General features: G+C 45.8%; 1 protein-coding gene across 16 annotated transcripts in view; it reads left to right on the top strand.

Moving 5' to 3' along the window:
• Positions 1-21,589, top strand: part of PALM2AKAP2 (PALM2 and AKAP2 fusion) — a 452,863-nt gene that overhangs the window by 226,443 nt on the left and 204,831 nt on the right. For 8 of the 16 annotated variants that reach the window (XM_070519033.1, XM_070519031.1, XM_070519030.1 and 5 more), the window contains 3 exons: positions 15,395-15,509; positions 16,386-16,407; positions 21,140-21,241. The exons of 5 other annotated variants lie outside the window; for them this stretch is intronic. In XM_070519033.1, coding sequence (XP_070375134.1) covers positions 15,395-15,509; positions 16,386-16,407; positions 21,140-21,241 — 239 coding nt within the window. The remainder of the gene's footprint in view (positions 1-15,394; positions 15,510-16,385; positions 16,408-21,139; positions 21,242-21,589) is intronic. 3 more of the 16 variants (XM_070519039.1, XM_070519038.1, XM_070519032.1) reach the window with 1 other exon arrangement.

Genomic DNA, 21,589 nt, shown 5'->3' with positions numbered 1-21,589 from the left:
CTAGAACACAGCCGATCAGATCACTCCCTTGAAACAAACAGATAAATGAGAAACTTAAATGGTTTCCTGTTGCCCTCAGGCTCAAATCTAAACTCCTTAGTGTGGCGTTCAAGAGCCATCTCATCTTGGAGCCCCCCCTCCCAGTCACTCTCTTCCCATCTTGAGTGCAGACCTACAGAGGTCCTCACTCGCTTGCTTGCACCCTCCTCGCACATTTCTGCCTGAGGGCCCCTTTGTCCATGCTATCGTCTTGGCCCGAAATGCCTGCTAAACACCTCTCTGCCTTGACATTTTCTCTCATCCTTCAAGATCCTACTGGAATGTTCCAACTCCTGAAATCTCGCCCTGCCTGCTCCCTAAGCAGTTAGTCAAGCTCTGGTCTTTGCCTGCCCATAGCATTTTGAACTTCTAGTTTGAGCTCTACCGAGCACTGATTCATAATTGTTTAAACTCCTGCCTCCCTCATCAGATGGTGAGTTTCTTAAATGTAGAGACCAGGCAACTATCACTGTATCTAGATCAACACATGCTTGATAAGCCATTAATGAATGATCCAGAATATTTCAAACCTCTCTTCCAAACCCAGCGACACCCAAATACTGTGGTTTCTGCTCTAGCGACCTGGGCCAGGAACCGCCGCTACTTTCACTTCAGGCCCTTTTCTCCCAGCCAGGTACCTGATCTCTGAGCCTAGGGCACCTCCATCCAAAGCCATGAATGCAGCTCTGAGAGGAAGGGGCAGGGCTCAGCGGCTGTGCCTCTGAGAACACGCGGGAGAACAATAGCAGGAAGTGTCCAAGTGGGAAACAATCGGCCGGCACGGCCCATGTGGGGGAGCTTCCTGATTGGCTTGATTTGTTCTGAGCAGGAACTCTTAGAATAACTTTGGAATTATCCCAGTGGGATGACAAATTTCTCCACTGAGGAGGAGCTGTCACCTGGTAATGTCAAGCATGGAAAACATAGTTAGAAAAAAACAAAACCTCAGAGGAAGCTCCCTTTAGGATGATCCAGTTGGGTTTACCAAGCCTCCTGGCCCTGCCCCAGCTCCCCAGACCAGCCTCTTTCTGAGTCTCTGTTTCAGGCAGTTACGCTGTCACCTGTACCTTCCAGATGGATAACATTCTCCCCTCTAGGGCTCAGAGGCCAGAGGGGCTGTTTGTCCTTTGGTGGGCCTCTGAGCAGCTCATGGTAGCCCAGGCTATAGGTGGCCACAGGTGGGAATGCTCCCTTCCATAATCACATTCCTGCAAGAGACATTGACTGAGCACTGGCTGTGTACAAAGGGCTCTTGGAGGCACTCTGGGAGCCCCAGTAATACACCAGATGTTCTTTCTCCTCTTGCAGAGCAGCAGTTTCCAAACCGTGTTCTGTTCTGTCGAGAGGCTGAGCTGAGGCAAAGATGGGGGGGGGGGGAGAAGCAGGAGGGGCTCCCAGTCTGCTCATGCCTCAACCAGAACAGCTCTATTTGGTCAAGACATTGGAAAACAAAATTCGACACCAGAAAGAGAAAATATTGAAAACCTCTGGAGTACGAGCAGTTGCATTTGCTCTTAGAAGGAGAGCAGCCTAATAGCTGGGTTCCAGCAACAGCAGACCTGGGTTTGGATCCCAGCTCTGCCACGTACTGGTGGTAGGTCACGAGTTGCTGAACCTCTCTCAGCATCCTGCCCATCATCTGTCAAGTGCAGATTATAGTAGTAGTTACTATGCAGATTGCAGAGAATTAAATAATGCTTACAAGCCATTTAGCACATTGGCCCATGGTAAATGCTCCATACGTGTTAACTATTTTAACCACTACTGCTGTGGACATTAAATAATTTTTGTGGATGAATGACTCATTGAGATATTAAATCAAGTATCTTGAAAACACCATCAGTCTCCCCAGAGTAACCTCCAGTATGCACAACAGGCAAAAACATGTTGATTATCACAGTTCGGGCATTTTTTAAAGCAGAGGCTGAAGCTGTGTGGATGTGCACACACAGAGGCTCATGGGAAACTCTAATTCAGCAGGAAAGCTATCACAGAGTGCTGGATTTAGGCACAAACAATGAATAAACAGGGATTTGGAGGAACGGAATGCGCCACATAAACAAGTTTCACAATCAGATATGAAAGCCCAGATGCTTCCTGCGTGAAGGGGTGAACTCAGAGAGAGTCACCGGGTGCGTGAAGTAAACGCTGAGACTGTCCATCATTCTGGCCCAATTCCTGCATATCTGTGTGTCTGCTACCTCTGGTTCTATTTAGGGGCGCCCCAGAGTAAATAGGAACAGTACATTACATACACACACAGGGTCAGGTGAAATGGTATATTTAAGGTATTTAGGGAAAAGAGTAAAAAGTATAGAAAACACAGCAGTTACCTTCTGCATTATCTTGTCTCAGAGAAAGCAAATAAGACAAGCTTCTTCTTAACCAGTTCTTTTGACTAAATCTAAAGTTGTCATTATCTTAAATTTGTACTTTTAAAAATCATTTTTGACCAAAAGAATTGAGCCAAAGAGTGGGTCTTGAGGCTACTTCCAGTTGAGGAACAATTTATGTATTCCTTTACTCAACCAACATTTCTTGAGAACTTTCACTGAGCCAGGTTCCTTGTTAGATGCAAGCTAGCTCAATGCTAGAACCATATTCAAGGAAAGCAAAGGAAGAAATGGTTATCATGCTCAAGAACTTTGCAAATGGGAGTTTAAAATCCATAAACAAGTGACTAAAATACAGTGGAATAAAATCAATGCTAGAAATATGTCTACAAGATATGGTAGCAAGGAGGAAGGGCCCCTTCATGCGAAAGGGTCCGGGGAAGACTTCCAGAAAGTGATGATCCTGAGCAGATTCTTGGAGGATGAGCAGTAATTCCTGAGGGAACGGGGAAGAGAGAGAACAAGGGAAGGGCAATCGAGGCAGAGGTGGTCTATGGGCAAAGGCATTGAGGCAAAAAAGAGCATCCCTTGTGCATAGATCTATAAGGAAGTCATTGTTCCTGGAGGTAAATGAGAGTTGGAGTGTGTAGACTAAAGAGCTGATAGCAGAGGGCCTGTGAGGGATTTTCAGCAGAGGAGTGTAATTGTGGTGTGTCCAGGCACATCCTGGATTTGAGAGTGATAAGGCTGGATAGAGGTAGAAAGATTGGTTAGAAGCTTGCTATAGGCATTTAGGAGAAAGAAGGAGAGAGCTCATACATGGCTGAAGAGGAAGAGATGTGAAAGAGATTCGTGGGGCAAATTGGCGGGACTTAGTGTCTAATATATGTGTGTGATGATTACCAGAGAGGAGCAAGTCAAAGGTCAAGATAACATCCAGGTTGCCATCTTTTGTAGAATGGATTGGTCATGGTACCAGGGACTGAGCTAAAGAATTCCGGAGGGAGGAACAGCTTTATGGAGAAAGATGAGTTTGATCTTGCATATGTTGGGTTTGAGTACCTGTGGAGCATCCAGATGGAGACATTGAAAATGCACTTGTATTTAGAGCATGGAGTTCAGGAGAGAGACTGAAGATATAGCCTCTATCTCTGAAGATATAGGTTGGGTAGATGTCAGTGTGTAGCTGGGAATTAAAGCATGAGGCTGGACATGATTAGCCAGGAATAAAATGTCGAGCAAGAAGAATAGTGAGCTGAATAAGCATTTAATGAAGGAGTAGGAGAGAGGAGCCCATATTGAGAATATGGTGTCGTAGCCTCCAAAAGGGAAGAGGAGTGGTCCACAGTGTTTGTAAAAATGAAGAAGTCAATAGATTCACGTTGAAGAGTAACCCTTAGACTTGGCAGTAGGACATCATGGACTTTAACAAGACCAGACACAACAGAGTGGTGGGGGCAGAAGGCAGAATGGAGTAAGCCAAGGGGTGATTGGGCTGTAACGATGCTGAAGTAGCCAGAGGCCACTGCTGTTGGGAAAATCTGAAAGAGAGAGTTAACAGTAACTCGAACAGGATGCAGGGTCAAGAGAAGTTCACCTATTTTTAGTGTGAGGGAATTTATTCTTGTTTATGGACTAAAGGGAAGCAGGCATCTGGGAGAGAGGTTGAAGCTTCAGGAGAGAGGGAATAATTGATGGAGTTCCATCCCAGAGGAATCTGCGCAAGGTCAGGGGCACAGGTGGAGGCATTGGCCTTCAACAGGACAGTCTCTGTGTCAGAGGCTGGAGGTAAGAAGGCTAGATGAGACTTTTTCTCTTCCTACAAGAAGAGACTCTTCTTGGGAAGAAAAGGTTTAAGCTTTTCTTCTTTCTTCATCTCACTTTCATGTAGTAGTCGAAACTTTATTTCTGGTGGAACAGACTGAAACAAGAATCACACCCAACAAATCAATGCTCAGCGCAAGCTTAGAAATCATTTCTTGCAGCAGAAATCAACTTGTATGGATTCTAATGGTGCGGGCCACGTGATTCCAGATGGAATAAACACACAAGAAAAGGAGAGTGAGGCTGGTCTCCATGGGCTAAGGAAAACTTACAGAGAGAGAAATTTCCATTCATTTTTATTTGGGACTAAATTTGATTGCACCACAATCAGTAATGAAAAGTGCCACTAACTCCCAGCTGTATATATAGACAAAGATATAAATCAATATCAATTTTTTTCTCAATGAATATTGAAATTAGTATATTTTGGGGGAAAGCAGCCAAACCAAGCCAAGATTTTAAAAATTATATTTAATATCACCATTTCCAAGATAGTTTCACTCTAGAATCCTTTAAAAGTGTGTTCTTGCTTTGCCTTTCTTCATTCCCTCAACAAATATGTACAGGCAAGAATACGAGGTACGATCATTAAATAAAATATAGTCCTATCTCTCAATAAACCTGTGCTCGGGAGAGGGATGGTACAGGTCAGATCGGGGAGGATAGATGCGTTTTTAACGCTCTAATACCAGGCAGGGTACACTAAGTACCTAGGAGAGCTAAAAATGCTGTGGGGATTTGGGAGGAATAAACACATCAGGTTGAGGGAACTTAAGGAAAACTTTACTAAGGAGACAGAGTTCGGTTCGGGCTTTGATTATCAGGTGTGTATTCAGTGGGTGGAGTTGGGAGTGGGGAGTCATTCCTGGCTTTGTCAGAGAACAGCGTGCACTCCATTCTGGCTGGAACACAGGAGAAAGTGTAAGGCTGGAAAGGGTTAGAATAGAGCATGGAGGGTGTGAACTTCCAGCTAAGAAGTTTGATGGGATTTGGGAAGGAGGTGATGGAGAGTGACCAGCAGCTTCTTAACGAGGGGAAGGGTGTGAGCCATGCTTTCGGAATTCTGAAAGGGACCCTTCTCTTCTCTGCTGTATATCTGTCTCAGTGATGACGTGGGGAAAAAAAAAAGGAAATGGGCTTGAGTTTCCACCGACACCTTGTAGTCAACGAAGGTCCTGTTCTTTCATAAGGAGAAGTGGAAATCCTCTGTTTATTCAAGGGCCATTAACCTTTTTTTTACAGTAAAATACCAAATGATCTGCGGTGATTCCAGACATACTCATCTAAATAAAAGGAAGCTGTTTCCTTGCAAATTGAGTCATAGATGAAAAATATTTAGGGAGTGCCATAGAAACAAATGCACCGTCTTCCTGAATTATGGAAAATGAATTTGATAGCATCTATTTCTGTGAAGATAAACAATATTCTTCCCAATATTCTTCCCAACGCTCTACCTAGAAGATAGAAATAGAGAGATATTAAGATGGAGATAGAGAGATAAAGAGAGAGAAAGAGGAGGCTAAGAATTCTTAGAATAGAGGGAGGGGTCTTTAATCAGGTCTCAGGAAGACGTGGGGCCCCAGGCAGCAGGAGCCAATGGCACAGTCTTTGGGATCCTGCTGTGGGAATGATTAACCCACGATTATTCTCCATTCTTGGGTCTCCTCTCAAGATGCAGATTCCTCCTGGGCATCAGTCCAGTTGAGCCAGGTTGGTTATATTTCCACTCCTTGGCCAGGGATGTGGAGCCCCCTGTTCAGTAGTTTCACCAAATCCACAGGGAACTCCAGAGAGATTGTTTCCTGGGGCAGGAACTGGATGGTGCTCCCAAACAAAAAGTGGCAGGGATCCTGGGCAGGCAAAATTAACAGCTGCTGGCCACCACACTCACTTCTGAACCACATATACTGAGTCTTCTGCTCCTATATGTAACTGAAACTTGAATGTCATGGGTGAGCTACTTGTTTTGAAGTCTTCACTTATGGGGGTGATTAGCTCGCTGCATGGCAAGCCTGGGAGGGTGCTCAAAGGGTATAGACAGCCCAATCTTGGCTCTTTCTGATGTTAATTCAGCTGCAAGGGCTCTGGGAGTCAGACTGACACAAACATCACAGTTGCAGCACACCGAAGAGATGCTAAGATGTGGATGATTATCATTGTGCAAAAAGTAGGACACTCCCTCCTCAGACTTTAGATGGGGCACCAATATGAGGTGGGAGGGTGGTGAAGGACAGCTCCAGGCGGGCCCCATTTACAGGAGTTGAATAGCTGTGATGAATTTCAAACTTTGCAATTGCTCATTTTTCTCTTCTGCTCCTGCTGTCATTAATGAGTCTCTGGGTCGTGATTAGCTACGGCCCCACATCCCCAGCATACGTCTAAGAACATTCATTCAAAATTCAACAATATGTGGTAAATGTCTTAATTGATTAGGGTTAAATGTGGCTACAAGTAACAGAGACCCACAGTAACAGTGGCCTAAACAAGATGTTTATTTCTCCATCTAGTGAAAATCCACAGGTAGGCAGGTGGTCAAGAGCTCTCTGATGGCTGCACTCTGTGAATTCCTCAGGGACCCAAGCTTCTTCCAGTTTATCCCTCTCCTTTCCTTGTCCTCAGAGTCCAAGATGGCAGTTAGAGCTCTACCTGCACACATGTGCATTTCAGACAGAAGGATGAAGGAAGGGCTGAAGAAGAAAGGGCTAAAGAAGGTTCTAGAAGCTGTCCTACAATGCTTTCACTTACATCCGTTTGGCCAGAATATGTTATACATGGCTCCAAAAGATGCTGAGAAATGTGGACATTATTCTGTGTGGCCATATGCCCAGCTAAACTTGAGGGATCGCATTGACATGAAAGAAGGGGAGGATGGAAATTGGCTAACAACTAGCAGTCTTTTACGTTTTTCCTTATGCTGGAGACGTAAAGATGTGCACAGCTCTTCTCTCTTCTGAGCAGCATTCTTCCAGAGGTTCTCGTTTTGGCGGGTTGACCAGACAGGCACTCCACTTGACTGCTCAAGTATGAAACTGCAGTTCAAGAGGAGAGAACGGGTCTGAATTCAGCACCTTCAGCCAGTCTGTCAGCATCTCCTTTTATTCTGGAAGAGTTCACTGAGACTCAAATGCAAGTCAGCTGGGCGGCAGTGTGTGGCCTGTTCACAGCTTTGTGTGTGACCCTCGCCTTGTCCCTTGGTAGTGAGGGAGGTGGTAAAGACTCACTCCATTGTCACGAGTAGACTGGTCTTGCTCAGAAGCACAGCTAGGGTCCCAAGGATTTTGTGAACATGTCTTTACTGCTTCACTCGCCTCAGCTTTTAATCTGCGAAGTTCACTCCATGAGGAAGCCCGGAAGTCCCCCTTCCTCTTGGTCAGCTCACCCCTTTCCTCTCTCCTCTTCCCACCATCTCCCACTGACTTCTGAGCCCTGATTCTTAGCACCAGTGCTCCCCATTGGGTAGTAAGTTTTGTTTGCCTGGGTCTTGCCGTTTCCCAGAATGGAGCTCCTGCAAGTAAGTCATGGTGTTTGCTAAACTTGACCTCTGTGCTTCCAAGGGTTAGAATTCAGACAGTTAGTGAAAGCTACAGGGAAGTGACCTTTGCCTAAAGCAATGAGGGAGCAGGCATTCTGGCGGTGAGCACTGTTCAGAAGGGAATGGGGGCTCCCTTGGAAGGTAGTGAGCTCCCTGTGTGTGGAGAGTTTCAAGCAGAGATAGGTTAACTGTTGGGTGGAGGACAGTTCAGGGGCTTCAGGTTTCTGAAAAGCAGTTAGATTCAATGGCTTCCACTCCCAGCCTGACCTTCTGTGGTTCTAGGAGCATGAAAAATACGTTATGTTGCACTATGCATTCTTGAGGAAATGAGGGGAAAAGAGGAGGTGGTCATGGGGAGGTAGTTGAAAGTAGTGGCAAAGAATACTGGTTCTCCAGCTGGACCACCTGGGTCCAAATCCTGGCCCCACATTATCTTGGTGACCCTGGGCAAGTCAGTGACCTTTCTGTGTCTCAGTTTCTTCATCTGTGTGATGAGGGTTATGGAATTCCTGCTTCATAGGATAGGCTATGGTGAAGACTGAGGCTCATAATGCTTGTAAGACACACAGTAAGCCTTCAGAAATCCTAATCATTATTATTATTGTTGTGCAAAGCAATATATACCTATCAAAAACAATAGTAGAATTATTACTGTTAAAATTATTATCATCATCATTGATGGAAAAAGAAAAATGAAGCATGCCTGAGTTTACAGGCAAGGCCCTCTCCCAACAGGAAGACTATTGGAAACGCAGTTTGTATTAGTCTGTCCTCTTTTGAATTCAGCTGAGAGGGGCCCACGCAAAGGAAAAATATATTGCCTTCTGTAAATAAGAAGGGCAAAGGTGTAGCAGAGGATCATGGGAAGCAGTAGCTGGAGAACTCATGGCCCAGGGTCCCTCTCATTCAGCCTCTCTTGTTCTTTTCTCTCTTGGTTTGAGACTTGTTTTCTCCCACTGCAGAGAAGGGAAGGTAAGTTCTCAGCAGGGCCTCAAAGACCAGGTATTTCTGGGCCAGGCGAGGCACAGGAGAATGAAAGCACAGAGTGAGCTGCGGGGATGAAGGACAGGAATATAGAGGACCTCTCTGAGGCATCATGCTGAGCTGTGTCAACTGGAGGGTAGAGTACGCAGTGACCGAAAAGGCCGTGCAAGGCCACATGCCGCTGGGGGAGAGTAGGGACATATGATATTCTGGGCCGTGGCCTCTGCTCTCTCCTCTGCTTGGCATGTTTTCTTCTCTCTCTTTTTTTGGTGAGGAAGATTGGCCCTGAGCTAACCTCTGTTGCCAATCTTCCTCTTTTTGCTTGAGGAAGATTATCACTGAGCTAACACCTGTGCCAGTCTTCCTCTATTTTATGTGGGCTGCTGCCTCAGCGTGGCTTAACCAGCAGTGCTAGGTCGGTGCCTGGGATCCGAATCTGTGAACCCCAGACCACCATAGCAGAGCACGCGAACTTAACCACTATGCCACTGGGCCGGCTCCGTGTTTTCTCCTCTTTTCCACCTGGTGAATGCATCCTTCAAGGCCCAACTATCACTTACTCAGTCAAGTTTTTCTCATCCCTTGTATTAGTTGGACATTGCATTCAGCTTTGGTCATAATAGTGGCTTAAATGCATAACAAGAGATCCGGAGCCAACAATCTAGAGCTGGCGTAGTGACCACATGATGCCATCTAGAACCCAGGCAGTTCTCACCTTCTGCCCACTCCGCCATCCTTAGCATACTCTTGCCCCTGTGGACACAAGATGACTGTTCCACTTCTAACATCATGTCCCTTATGGTAGGCAGAGTAATGGTCCCCCAAAGGTGTCCACATTCTGACCCCCAGAACCTGTGACTACATGAGGCTGCGTAGCAAAGGGGAATTAAAGTTACAGAGGGAATTAAGTTCTCCAAACAGCTGGCTTTAAAATAAGAAGATTATTATTCTGGATTATCTGGGTGGGTCCAGTGTAATCATAAGGATTCGTAAGAGTGGAAGAGGGAGGCAGAAGAAGAGCCAGAGGGAGCTGTGACTAGAGAAGAATAGTCAGAGAGATGTACCATTGCTGGCTTTGGAGATGGAGGAAGGGGGATGAGGCAAGGAACGTGGGTGGCCTCAGGAAGGTGGAAAAGGCAAAGAAATGTATTCTTCCTTAGAGCTCCAGAAGGGAACACAGTTCTGCCAAACCCTTGATTTTAGTCTGGTGGCACCCATGTCAGACTCTGACCTGCAGAAATATAAGATAATAAGTTTATATTGTGAGCCACTAAGTTTGTGGTCATTGTTACAGCAGCAACTGGAAACTAATACATCTCTTTAGCACCAGGGCCGCTCACCAGGCAGGAGGGAGAGAAAGAGCAAAGGGCATAGGCCACTTAAGTCAACTCTCCTCCTTTTAAGAAGCTTCCCCAGAAGTCTCTCCCAACAAGTTTTATTTACATCTCATTGGCCAGAGCTGTCTGTGGCCCCTTTCATCTGCAATGGAAGCTGGATGTGTACCTTTTCAGCTGAGCACACTGCCACCGCCAACAGAATGGGGATTCTGTTAGTATGGGGAAAAGGGGAGGAGATACCGGGCAGGCAGCTTTGAGTCTTGCCACATTCCCAGACAGAACTGACATTTCTGCAACACCTCGCTCCTCCATGATCACTCTTTTGGATTGAATTGTAATGTATGTGTCTATTTGGCCGTTCTCATCCCTTGACCAAGAGCTCTCAGGGGCAGCCACTGCGGCTGATTTACCTCTCTGTCCCTGAGGGCTTGATAGAGAGAAGGTGCTCGCATACAGTTGGATGGATGAATGTATAGATGGATTTTGAAATGAGAGAATGATCGATGCACTTCATGGAGCCCTAGGTCCTTTGTATTCTCCTGGGGAAGGTCTATGGGGGTTAGGCAGATTGTGTGAGACCATTTGGCCAGGATTGCAACCTCATCTCCAGTAAATGAAACCTACACAGCTGCAATGTGTCACCTTTCCTCACAGCCTATTACAGTCTGCTTTTTGCTCAGAAGAAACTGAGCAAGCTGGTCAGGGGCTGTTAGGCGCACCTGTCTTAGACTAAAGAGCCTCGATTAACCTTGTGTATAAATTACACTGCTTGCCCATTCTTTATTTTTAGCTCAGCAATATCTATTTGGCTCCTCCAGGAAGACTGCATTGGATTTCAGTCATGAAACTACAAAACAGTGGCATTTCTAACCCGGCTAGGATGACCCTTATTAACTCTATGACACCGTTTCTTGGGGGGATGCTCCTGAGGCCTGGGACTCAGGTTTTCCACATAAAGATAGCGGCCTGGCCGTCCAGCGCCCTCAGGACCTGGCCAAAACCACATGTGCATTTGTAGAGAAATCTGCTATTGGATCTGACTTTTTAGACTCACATAAACTGTCGATTTCCCACATTCATTCCCTTTGGGTGAAACTCAGTTGTTATCGCGAAAGTCTAGTTTCGTTGCTTCTTTTTTTCTCTCTCTCTCCGTTCCTTCTCAGTTACGCAGTATCATGACCCAGATCTTTAGCACTTGAACTGTATAGCTGAGAGCCCCAAACCCAGAGGGCCAGGGCCAGGCTGGGGAGACCGTCAGGCCAGCCAGGGGGCATCAGGTCCCACAGAATTCTTAACCACCTGGGGCTGCTTCACGGGGGGAGGTGGGTTACTTAGATAGCCTTTTTGTTGTTGTTATTAGTCAGCCATTTTTAACACAATCTTGTTTATTTTAGAATCCCCTGTAGTGCCTAGCTCTGGGTGCAGTCAAACAAGGTCCAGAAACATTGGTTGAATTGAATGTAGATCGACTATGGAATGTAGCCATTTACCCCCTCACTTGACACAGGAGAGGCTGCAGCCCTGGCTCCTTTCCTAGGCCACAGCCTGTGAAATGCTGCCTACTCAGTGCTAAGCCAAGGAGGGGTTTTTAAAAAGCATTTTATTGTTTCTATTCTAGTTAGATAAGAAATACATGAATGTTTTTAAACTGGGAAAATATGGAAAATTATAAAGAACAAAATTTAAATCACCCATTATCCCATCATTCAGAGACAACTACCACTGAGATTTTTCTATTTTCTCAGTCTTAATCCTCATGAAGGGGTGCCCTGTGTCCCTCCAGATTCCCCTGAGGATTGGGGGAAGTCGGGAGAGCATATAGTCTTTCTGATCTTTTAGCTTCAGGTGTTATTGGGATATATATATATTTTATGTATATATATTTTATATATATTTATATTATTAGGCTATATATACATATGTATCATGTAATACACACACCTATAATATATATGCCTATGATATATAAATATTTGAACTGCAGCAGTTTGCTATTGCCACATTAGTGCTATATGAAAAACTATTCTCAAACCGAGCGGTTTATAATAAAAATCACTTATTCTTGCTCACACTTCTGTGAGTAGGCCGAGCGTTTGCTGGTCAAGGCTGGGCTCAGCTGAGTGGCTCTGATTTGAGGTGCAGGCCCGCCTAGGCATGGCCTCTGACTCTGAGTTGGGCTCTGGTTTACTCCCCATTGTTCTTTCCAAGGCCAGGCTGAAGGGACAGCAGTGGTGCTGGCAGAGGCACATGAGGACAAGCCCAGCTGGGCAAGCGCATTCCAGGCCTCTGTCGTGTCTGCTAACATCCCACTGGCTAAAGCAGGCCACAAGACTGAGCCCAAAGTCAAGGAGCGGGGAAACACATCCCACCCTCCATGAGGCCAAAGCAAATCACGTGGCCGACACCAACATCAGTGGGTCAGCGACATATGTGCTCTTCCCATGGAGATGAAGGGGGAACGAGGAGATGTGTCTGCGAGCAGAATCTACCCAAATCCTAAATAGCTGCTGGGGTACTCTGTCCTTTGAGATTCAGATCTCCCCAGAAATCACCTGGCCTGTACTATCATCCAATCTATGCAGGAAACCCCTGGCCCAGCAGCTCCTCTACGCATTGAATTAGTTCAGTTTCTGGATCCTTTGGCTGTCCCATGTGTGTTGTCTCTATTCCATGCTCATATCCTTTTCCTTAATTCTCCCCGAAATAATTTACACAGATATGTGTAGAAGATTTTGCTGAACATTTGGGACAGCAAAGGAGTTTATATCTCTCTGTTTATATGTCTGTGTGGCTCAGCTCTCTCTCCTCTAGACTGTTTGCAGCTCAGCCCACACACACAGCCTCTCAAGTCAAAGCTTGCTGAAGAATTCACTCTGATCTTAGAAATCCTGAAGCTCTCATGTTGGCTGAACCATGCCTTTTTGCAACTTGGTTTGATTCATTCCACATACGTGTACAGTTATGTGCTGCATGACGTTTCAGTCAACGACAGACAGGTGGCCCCATCATACGTGACGGGATTGGTCATATATGATGTAAGATTAGTACCCTATAGCCTTGGGGTATAATAGGTTCTACCATCTAGGTTTGTGTAAGTACACTCTATGATGTTGGCACAATGAAATCACCTAAGGATGCATTTCTCAGAACGTATCCCTGTCATTTGGCCATGCATGACTGTATTGAGCATTTAGGCCCTCTCTGTGATGAATTTATAATCTAGTAGGGAAAATTACTCATTTATGCATACTCTGACACAGGGTTTAGAGTTACTAAACCTCAGCACTGTTGATATTTGGGGCCAGATAATTCTTTGTTTCGGAAGCTGTCCTATTCATTGTAGGATGTTTAGCAGCATCCCTGACCATCAGCCACTAGATCCCAGTAGCACCAACTCTACTCTCCCTGAGTTAAGGACAACCAAAATATCTCCAGACATTACCAAATATCCCCTGGGGGCAAAATCACCCTGGTTGAGAACCAGCGTCCTAACATAGAGTAGACCTCTGATAAACCAAAATAATATGCTAATGAATGTTCAGAGAAGGGCATTGTTATTTCCTGTTAGTGAGTCTGTGAAAGCCTCATGGGGCAGGTGGTATCTGAGCTGAAACTTCAAGAAGGTTAGGGTTTGAGATGGGTTTCTTGGAGGAGACAAAAACATGGCACACAAATGGGTGAATAAGTAGTTCTGTTTGACTAAAGCATATAGTGAAATAGGCATGGTGATAAAAGTGGAGGTCATATGCTAATGGGAGGCTAGATGGTATATGGCCTTGTAAGTCATTCTAAGGACTTCCACTCTTACTGTGAGTGAAAAATAAGTATATCTGAAGCTGTGTTCATTTGGAGGGGGTACAATTGGATGTAGAGTTTGTCTTCATAACTCAAAATAATTGCTGCAAATTCTCATCCATTCAGAAGTCGTTTTCCTGACACCCAGGAAGGAGACAGAAAAGGCTTCTGAGGGCACAGTGCATCCCTAAGTAAATCCGTGTCTATAGCTAGTGTTCCCTACCTCTCAGAAGATCTCATTCCGAACTCTTTATTTTAGGTCTTAGTCTAATAGCCTTGGGTAACCAGTTCCCAACGGTAGATTAGAAGATGGAAGAAAAGGACAAGGAGGAGGGAGAGGAGGAACAGAGGCAGGCACAGACTGTGCAGCAAAGCTTCCAGCACGGCAGAGGGGAAAGATGCCAAAAGCAGAAGTGAACGAATAAACAAACAAATTCAGACCAAATAATTCAAGAAGCGTAACAGTCTGGAGTCCCTTAGCCAGGGGAACATCTATCCCTCGCTAACCCCCAAAGGCATTGCTGCATAACAGTGCCAGCCTCGTATGCTAATATATTCGGTGGTTAACAAGGCAGGAAATATGTGAAATACTGCAGAATCCATGTGGTAAGAATTTAGCACAATGGTTAGGAGTAGGTCTTGAGTTAGACGTCCTGGCTTGAATCCTTGCTTCAAGGCCCTGCAACAGTAAACTAGTTCCTTAAACTTACCAAGCCTTAATGATCTCATCTGCAAAATGGGGATTCCTTACCCATAGGGTCCTTGGGAAGGTTAAGTAAAATAATCCATGTGAATTCTTAGCTCAGTTCTTGGCACAGACTTAGTGCTCATTGAAAGAATGGTTCCTACCATTATTTCATTGAAAGAATACAGCTGCTGAGATTGCTCTCAAATCATAACTGTAGCTGCTGTTCTGGAATATTCCCAGAGTCTCCTAGCAGTGCTGAAATTTCCCTTCCAGAAAATATATAGGATGGCTGTGAAAACCGAGGAAAGTTCCAGAAGAGTAGAGGCAGTTGTATCAGTCCACTCCATTTCCCCTTTTTCGGCAGTAGAGACCAGGCTACTGAGGGAGATGACAGCAGGCTTCCAAGGGTACTGGCCACCTGCCATTTCTTGAAAACATATATCCTTTGAGCAAGACTGGCCCTTCATCTTTTGACCAAACAGAAGAGCACTTATTCTGAGATAGCTAGGAGAATATGAAGATGTTTTCCTCCAGGCCTTATGTTCTATGCTATGTAGAACGTAATATCTACCTCCAAATTAAAAATGTGTGTATTAGTAGAGTTGAAGAGGACACCAAAGCATATTGCAAAGTGATGGCCATGAACTCGTGGCAGGAGCTCTGGGTTGTTGTCCTTTGATCAATGTTTGCTCAGTGGCAAAGCTGAAAACACAGGACGCTCTGTAATGTGAAACCTTGGCTTGTACCTCAGCAAAATGTAAAACGGGGACTGCCAGCAAGTCACCCAACAGGAAGGAACTGCTCTCTGGCCCAGGGTGGCAGGACCATAAAGTAACCTGTCCTCTGTTTGTGTGTTTTCCAGGCTCGAGCAGGAAATCCAAGCGCTAGAGAGTGAAGAGTCCCAGATATCTGCCAAAGAGCAAATCATCCTAGAGAGACTAAAGGAGACGGAAAAATCCTTCAAGGACTTGCAGAAGGTGAAGAGAATGAATATGATTTCCCTAAATGATATCCAGGGGGAAGTAGGCACTAGCAAAATGATGCCAACTGGAGAAAAGGCCAGTTGGTATGGATGAGAAGTTTGAGCCACACACTCTGTGAAATGAGGGCAACATGTGTGAGGACCCGCACCATCTCAGAAGCTGAGAGTGGCCTGTCTTCAGGTGTGGGACCACCTGACCTGCCAGGAATCACAGAGAAGAGTCATTAAATTAACCCCATCTACTCCTGTCCAAACCCTTTATAGGCCTAATACCTGAAAAGTCATCTCCCGTTGGACTCAGAATTCTCAAATCAATTCTTATGAAGCAGATTAAACCTGCTCCCTGTGGCTTTAAGTCTTTCTTTTATAAAAAGGCCAGAGGCAAAAGCAAATCAAATGGACATGAATTCCAAATACAAATAGTGTAAATACGTGAAATTTTACTGTCTATACAAACAGATGGTGCCGTGTAGCCAAGAGAAGAGAATGCACAGAGCCAGCAGGCTCTGAATGTGCCGGGACCTTCCCTCTGTTTTGTAACTCCTGGTTCCCTGGGTGCCCATCCACGAGAGAAAGCAGTCTAATTTAGTTATTTGTAAGATGGGATTTTCTGATATCACTTCTCCAACCCAACCAAGTGTGTTTGCTGGATAAGCAAAATAAATCTCTATTGGGAGAAATTCGGTGTAAAGTGGGAATGGTAAACCTTTCCCTTAAGTTTTGTGATCCCAAACGAATTTCCCAGAAGGAAAGAGAGCATTGGGTCTGCCCACTCTAGTCAAATTCTGGGCCTGGGCTGGAGGAGAAAGATGAGTGAGGGATTATCACCCTACGTGTGTAGTAATGCTCTGCCCTGCTTTTGTTTCCACAGAGCTTCTCCAGTACGGATGGAGGTAAGCGTGAGTCTCTGCCCCCTCTGTAGATGAATGTGTTTATCCCGGTCAGCTTAGTGGGTTTCATTAACACACCAGGAGATGTGATGTCTTGGCTTGTGAGGGCATCAGAAAGAGCAGTGCTGTTTGCAGGACACTGGGGAGTTCCACATCCTGAGTCTTCTCTGCCTCTCTTCTTCAAGGGCTGTTTCTTGACTCACTTTTTCTGTTCTTATCCCATTGGCCTGCCTCTTATCCTTCCCATTCAGTCCCCAAGGTTCACTGCCTGGGCTTTTCTTAAAAGATGCTCAGCAAAGGGCACTAACATCAGGATCAGGTCCCTGACAGGAATGAGCCCGTTTGTGCTGGTGGTTAGGTCTCCAGGCCACAACACACATCAGAAGGTCATCATCTGGTGTTCAGGAAACCTTCCTAAGGCCTCTGGTTTTTCTTTGACTGAGAAAACTGCAGTTTCTCCAGCCTTCCAGGGAAACAGGGCTGGGCAGAACTTCCCCCCCTGGGAGGGGGATAGTTGGCCCAGAGCACATGAAGGTGGGAGCAGGGCTCTGGTTTCCCTGCCCCCATCCTGGTAGGAGTGGGCCTTCCGCCTGTCCTCCTCTCTCCTTTCCTCGGGCCTTGGGGATGAACTTGGGATTGTGTGCTTCTCATCCTTCACTTTGCTCCCCTAACCTTAGCTACAAACTCATGAAAACCACTCGATTCCCACTTTCACTCTGACTCTCTGCTTGACCTGCTTTAGAACGCTGGGCCTTGTTGGAAGGATCAGAAACCATCTGCTCATCTGGTTCTTACAAGGTGAATCTCTAAACCAGGAAGATGATCAGGAGCCAGAATAAGAGTTGGCATCAATGTTTTCCCGATGTCATTTGGAAATGTATGGGAAGAGATTTAAAAATGCCGGGAAGGACAATGTACTTTTCTGGATTAGCAAAGACAGTTGCACTAAGGATATTTCTGACTTAAGAAAAAAATATAATCAGGTATTGTGGTGGTTTTATGTTTCCTCCCCAGCAAGTAAAGGCAGGGGATCTGGATTTTGGCTCCCTGGGTGAGCTTTGGGAAGGTATTAAATTAAAAATCATGCTCTCAGCACATGTGGGCAGCAAGAAGTCAAGGCTGAGCCAGCAGGGACTCCAGAAAGACGACCTATGACAGTCCTAGAGCCTTCTCTAGGGTGGCCAAATGAGGGTCTTGTTCTATGCTTTGAGGGATGAGGCATGGACTGAGGAGGTGGCCTTGCCTGTTTTGGGGAATTGGGGGTGGCAGCATGGGAAGGACATTGGGCTTCCCTGGTGCCAGGGAAGATGTGACGCAGTGCACATAATCGGCAATAACGCAACAGTGACAGGCTGAGAGGGGGGTGGGGGACATTGACCTACAAACACCCACATACCAGAAGGGTGCACACTGACCTTTTATGCTTTCACTTCTTTTTTTCTCTTCTCTTCTCAAACCCAGACCTGTCTAGACTTCTCTTTTTAATTGGGGAAGAGAAGGAGCCTTACATGTCATGTCTCTGGGAAGGCTTTGTGGGGTGTGGAGAATGAAGCCGTGTTATAAACTCTTGCCACTGTCTTTTTCATCTTCAGCCTGAACTTCTCTCGTTTCCTCCTGTGTTACTTCCCACTATTTTCACCTAGGCAGTTCATAGAGGTGGTAAGAAACCTGATCATGACTGACAAGCGAGACTGCAGAGAAAATCGCCCTCATGACTTTGTCCTCTGTTGCTTTTTGACAGGATGGGTGAGCTCAGACTTAAGAGGATGTAAAAGTCTGGCAGGTCCAAAGAAATGGCCAGGGAAAAATTTCTGTGGTCTTACCTGTCACCCCAGATTAGGGTGACATCTCTGGTTATAACTAAGCCTGGGGGACCTTTCCGTCACACCACATCTACTGGCAAAGAAAGAAGTTGGAAGGAGGGAACACATCCTCCCAAGAATGTGGTCCATGTTTAGGTGACCCTGTGGTCTGAGGGTAAACACTGAAGCACGTCCAGTTGAGGGAGTTTGGGATGTCTGATTATCTTCCTGTTCTTTGATTTCAAAGGCCCATTTGATTGCAAAGTTGCCGAGACTCTCTTGGAATCAACCAACTGTTGTTACTAAGAACTAACACAAAATTATTTTAGAATAATAATGCCTTAAGAAAAATGCCAACTTCTGAAACATGCTGATTACAGAATCCAGGCCCACCTGGGATTATATAACTGTAAAGATGCTGCAGATAGTCAACAAGAGCATCCCTGGTTTAATGAGGCACCACAGAGATGGCTGCTGGTGTGTGCGTGTGTAATGATCCCATTTCGGGTACCTTGTGCAAGTCACCCTATGCATGTCAGAGGAAATAAAGGTACTGTCCGGCTGGGTCACCAATGGTTTTTGATTACATGATAGCCTTGGCAATCAAGAGCAATATATTCCAATCTTGAGTAGAATTTCCTGGCCATATGTATTCTGATCCTTCCTCACTTCCTCCCTGCCCCATATGCACACTTGTTTTATAGCAAAGTCTTTATCAGTTGGGTGGGTTGTTTTTACTGCCCTAAATAGGCACAGTGTTTTGTGTAATTATACATTTCGTATAGCGCTAACTCTATTCTTTACCCTCCAAGGAGCTAGAATGAAACCGTTGGCCAGAAGTGACAAAGGACAGTGTCTGTCCCAGGCCCATATCAGCTCTTGTTGTATGACGCTTATCTGCTTAGGTTTTCCATCCCATCCCAGTCTGCAGTGGCCTGGAACCTTCCACACCTCAAAACCTTCATACTGATTGTTGGGAAATCTCAATGTGTCTTCAGTTGCCCAGGAGTCGAGTTTTCAGGAGAGTTTTCATCAATTTTCTTTCTCTGGCTTTGGCTATTTATGTTCTTCATAGCGACAGTAAAGATTTCAGCAGTGCCGGAGCTAATAAGAAACACTCAGCTTAAATTTCTGCTCTGTAAGTGATCCCTCCCTACCCCAAGCTGCTGCTCTCTCTGGTCTTGCCTTGTCCCGGTTTGGGGCCCAGATCCTTCCCACAGCTCCCTGTGGTGCCAGGAGCGTCTGCAACCTAATTTCAGGCATACGGGCAGGACTGTTCAACACAGAGAATAATATGCAACTTCAGATATGTGGCTATACTCAGAGTCCCTGGCTCAAATCCAGGCCCAGCTTTAGGAGGTCCCCACAGGCTACTTCGCGGCCATCTCCCAGCCCACCATCATCTCAAAGACCCAGCTTCCTTCCTTGCAATGGAGGATCTTCACTCATGTCTGCTGGACCCAGGGTCCAAGCTCCAGCACACACAAGGCCCCAGAGAGAGACAGTAACCCGAGCCTCGCTCCAACCTAATGCCTGCCTGCCTCTCACTGTTTTCCTGTTCCTTCTCTCCAAATGGTTGATATGGGAAAATCCATTCTCTTGGAGAAACACTACTCATTCTCACCCACAGAGTGTGTTCTTTGTCCTAGGAACATAATGGTCCTTTATCAGTACATTCTGGATTGTTCAGACTCACATGTGAGTCAGCAATGGTCTAGTTGGTAGAACTGAACTAATCCTAATTCTAAGCCTAATCTAGTGTCTCTTCACGGTCCTACCCAGCATGAAATTAAAAAAAGAAAATAGAAACTTACCAGAACTAAGGTGGTATGGACAAGGATACAAGAGAACGAGACAGATGTCAGAGATGTAAATGAAGTGGAGGCGGGGGCACTGACTGGATGTTGGGAGGGGTAATGAAGGTGCCACCCAGGATCTTGGGTGAACTGTGGCACCAGTGAACCGAGATACAGAGTACAAGAGAAGCAGTGAAGATGAGAGATCTGCTCTGGACATGTTGAGTTTGAGGTGGTTGTGGGATATTCAGTGGAGATATGCAGTAAGCAGTTAGATGCAATTATTGATGAGTGATTGATATTCCATGATTCTGGGACATGGTTGTGACACAGGAAGGAGTCACATCATATAGAAGCCAGCTTTCTAGAATGTTCCTTCACTCTCCCACTTCTCTTTGGGGACAGAGATTCTTCTCCTTGTCTCACTCAGTGGTTTCCTCCTCTCCTCTGATACTTTGGCACGCCTACTGATGCTCGTGCCCTCCAGCGTCTCCTCTCCCTACCTGAGCTTTTCCTGGGCAGAGCCGGTCCCCCACTTTTGTACAACCCCATTTCCTGAAACTGAGCTAATGGTGAGTTCACGGGGTGTTGTTATTTAGAATCTCAGGATTTTCCGCTGAAACGCCTGCCTGGAGTGTTGAAATCATGGGATAAATTCTGGAGACTTGTTTTTTTAAATGCCTATAAAATTGGTTTTCTGAATGATTCAGGCACATAAAGCTATATTTCCATTTTAGGGACTGAACCCCAAATTTATTTTCAGTACCATTTAGGGCACATTTCTAGTTTGATGTCCCATATTTGGTCAATCCCATCAAGTTGATAATGGCTCTCACTAGCCCTTCTCTTTTTTTTTCCCTTGAGCTCATTGTACCAGAATCTAGAGCTTTCTGGTGAATCTTTTAATACATAGAGCAGTTCTGGGGCCCGCGCTCTCTGGCCAGGATCCCTCCTGCCTCAGCTACTCTGCTGAATACCCATCACTGGGCAAATGCTTGTCTTTGTTTCCCTGATCCTCTCGTTCAGTGGCTGCCTCCGCGGTCCATTATGTAGGGCAGACGAGCTGCTGTCTCGGCAGTGAACCCATTGGGCCTCCCAACACTGTGCCTAATTGTATTCCCTGTTCTCTGCTACCAGATGCAGTAAATTACATTTCCTCCCAGCTCCCCGACCTGCCACTCCTCTGTTCACCAACAGCAGAACCATCACCTGGGCAGGACGGGACCAGCAGAGCAGCTGGTAAGTCCTGGGGAGCTATTTGGTTTGGATGCCAGGACTGGCCATGGGGCTTGCCTTTCTCGGAGTTTATTAATGAGGGATGCCCAGATATCTTTACTTGGGGGGACCTTGTCTTCAGCCCAGTCTCAGACACAGACTTGACAGTGGCCACACAGGGCAGGCACTGGGCCGTGATGAGTAATTGAGGACCGCATGGGAGGGAGTACTGAGAAAATCGTGGAAGGTTTTCCCTCCAACTTCAGAGGAGTCTGTCTCTCATGTTTGTGGTCTTTATATCTGTCCTTATTCTCAAAGTTAGTCTGTACTCTGCCACCAGGGATTTTTATGTTCCATATTGGAATTATACAA

This window comes from Equus asinus, chromosome 10 (genome assembly GCF_041296235.1).
Source record: "Equus asinus isolate D_3611 breed Donkey chromosome 10, EquAss-T2T_v2, whole genome shotgun sequence".
NCBI classification, from domain to species: domain Eukaryota; kingdom Metazoa; phylum Chordata; class Mammalia; order Perissodactyla; family Equidae; genus Equus; species Equus asinus.
This window is presented reverse-complemented; position numbering and strand designations above follow the sequence as displayed.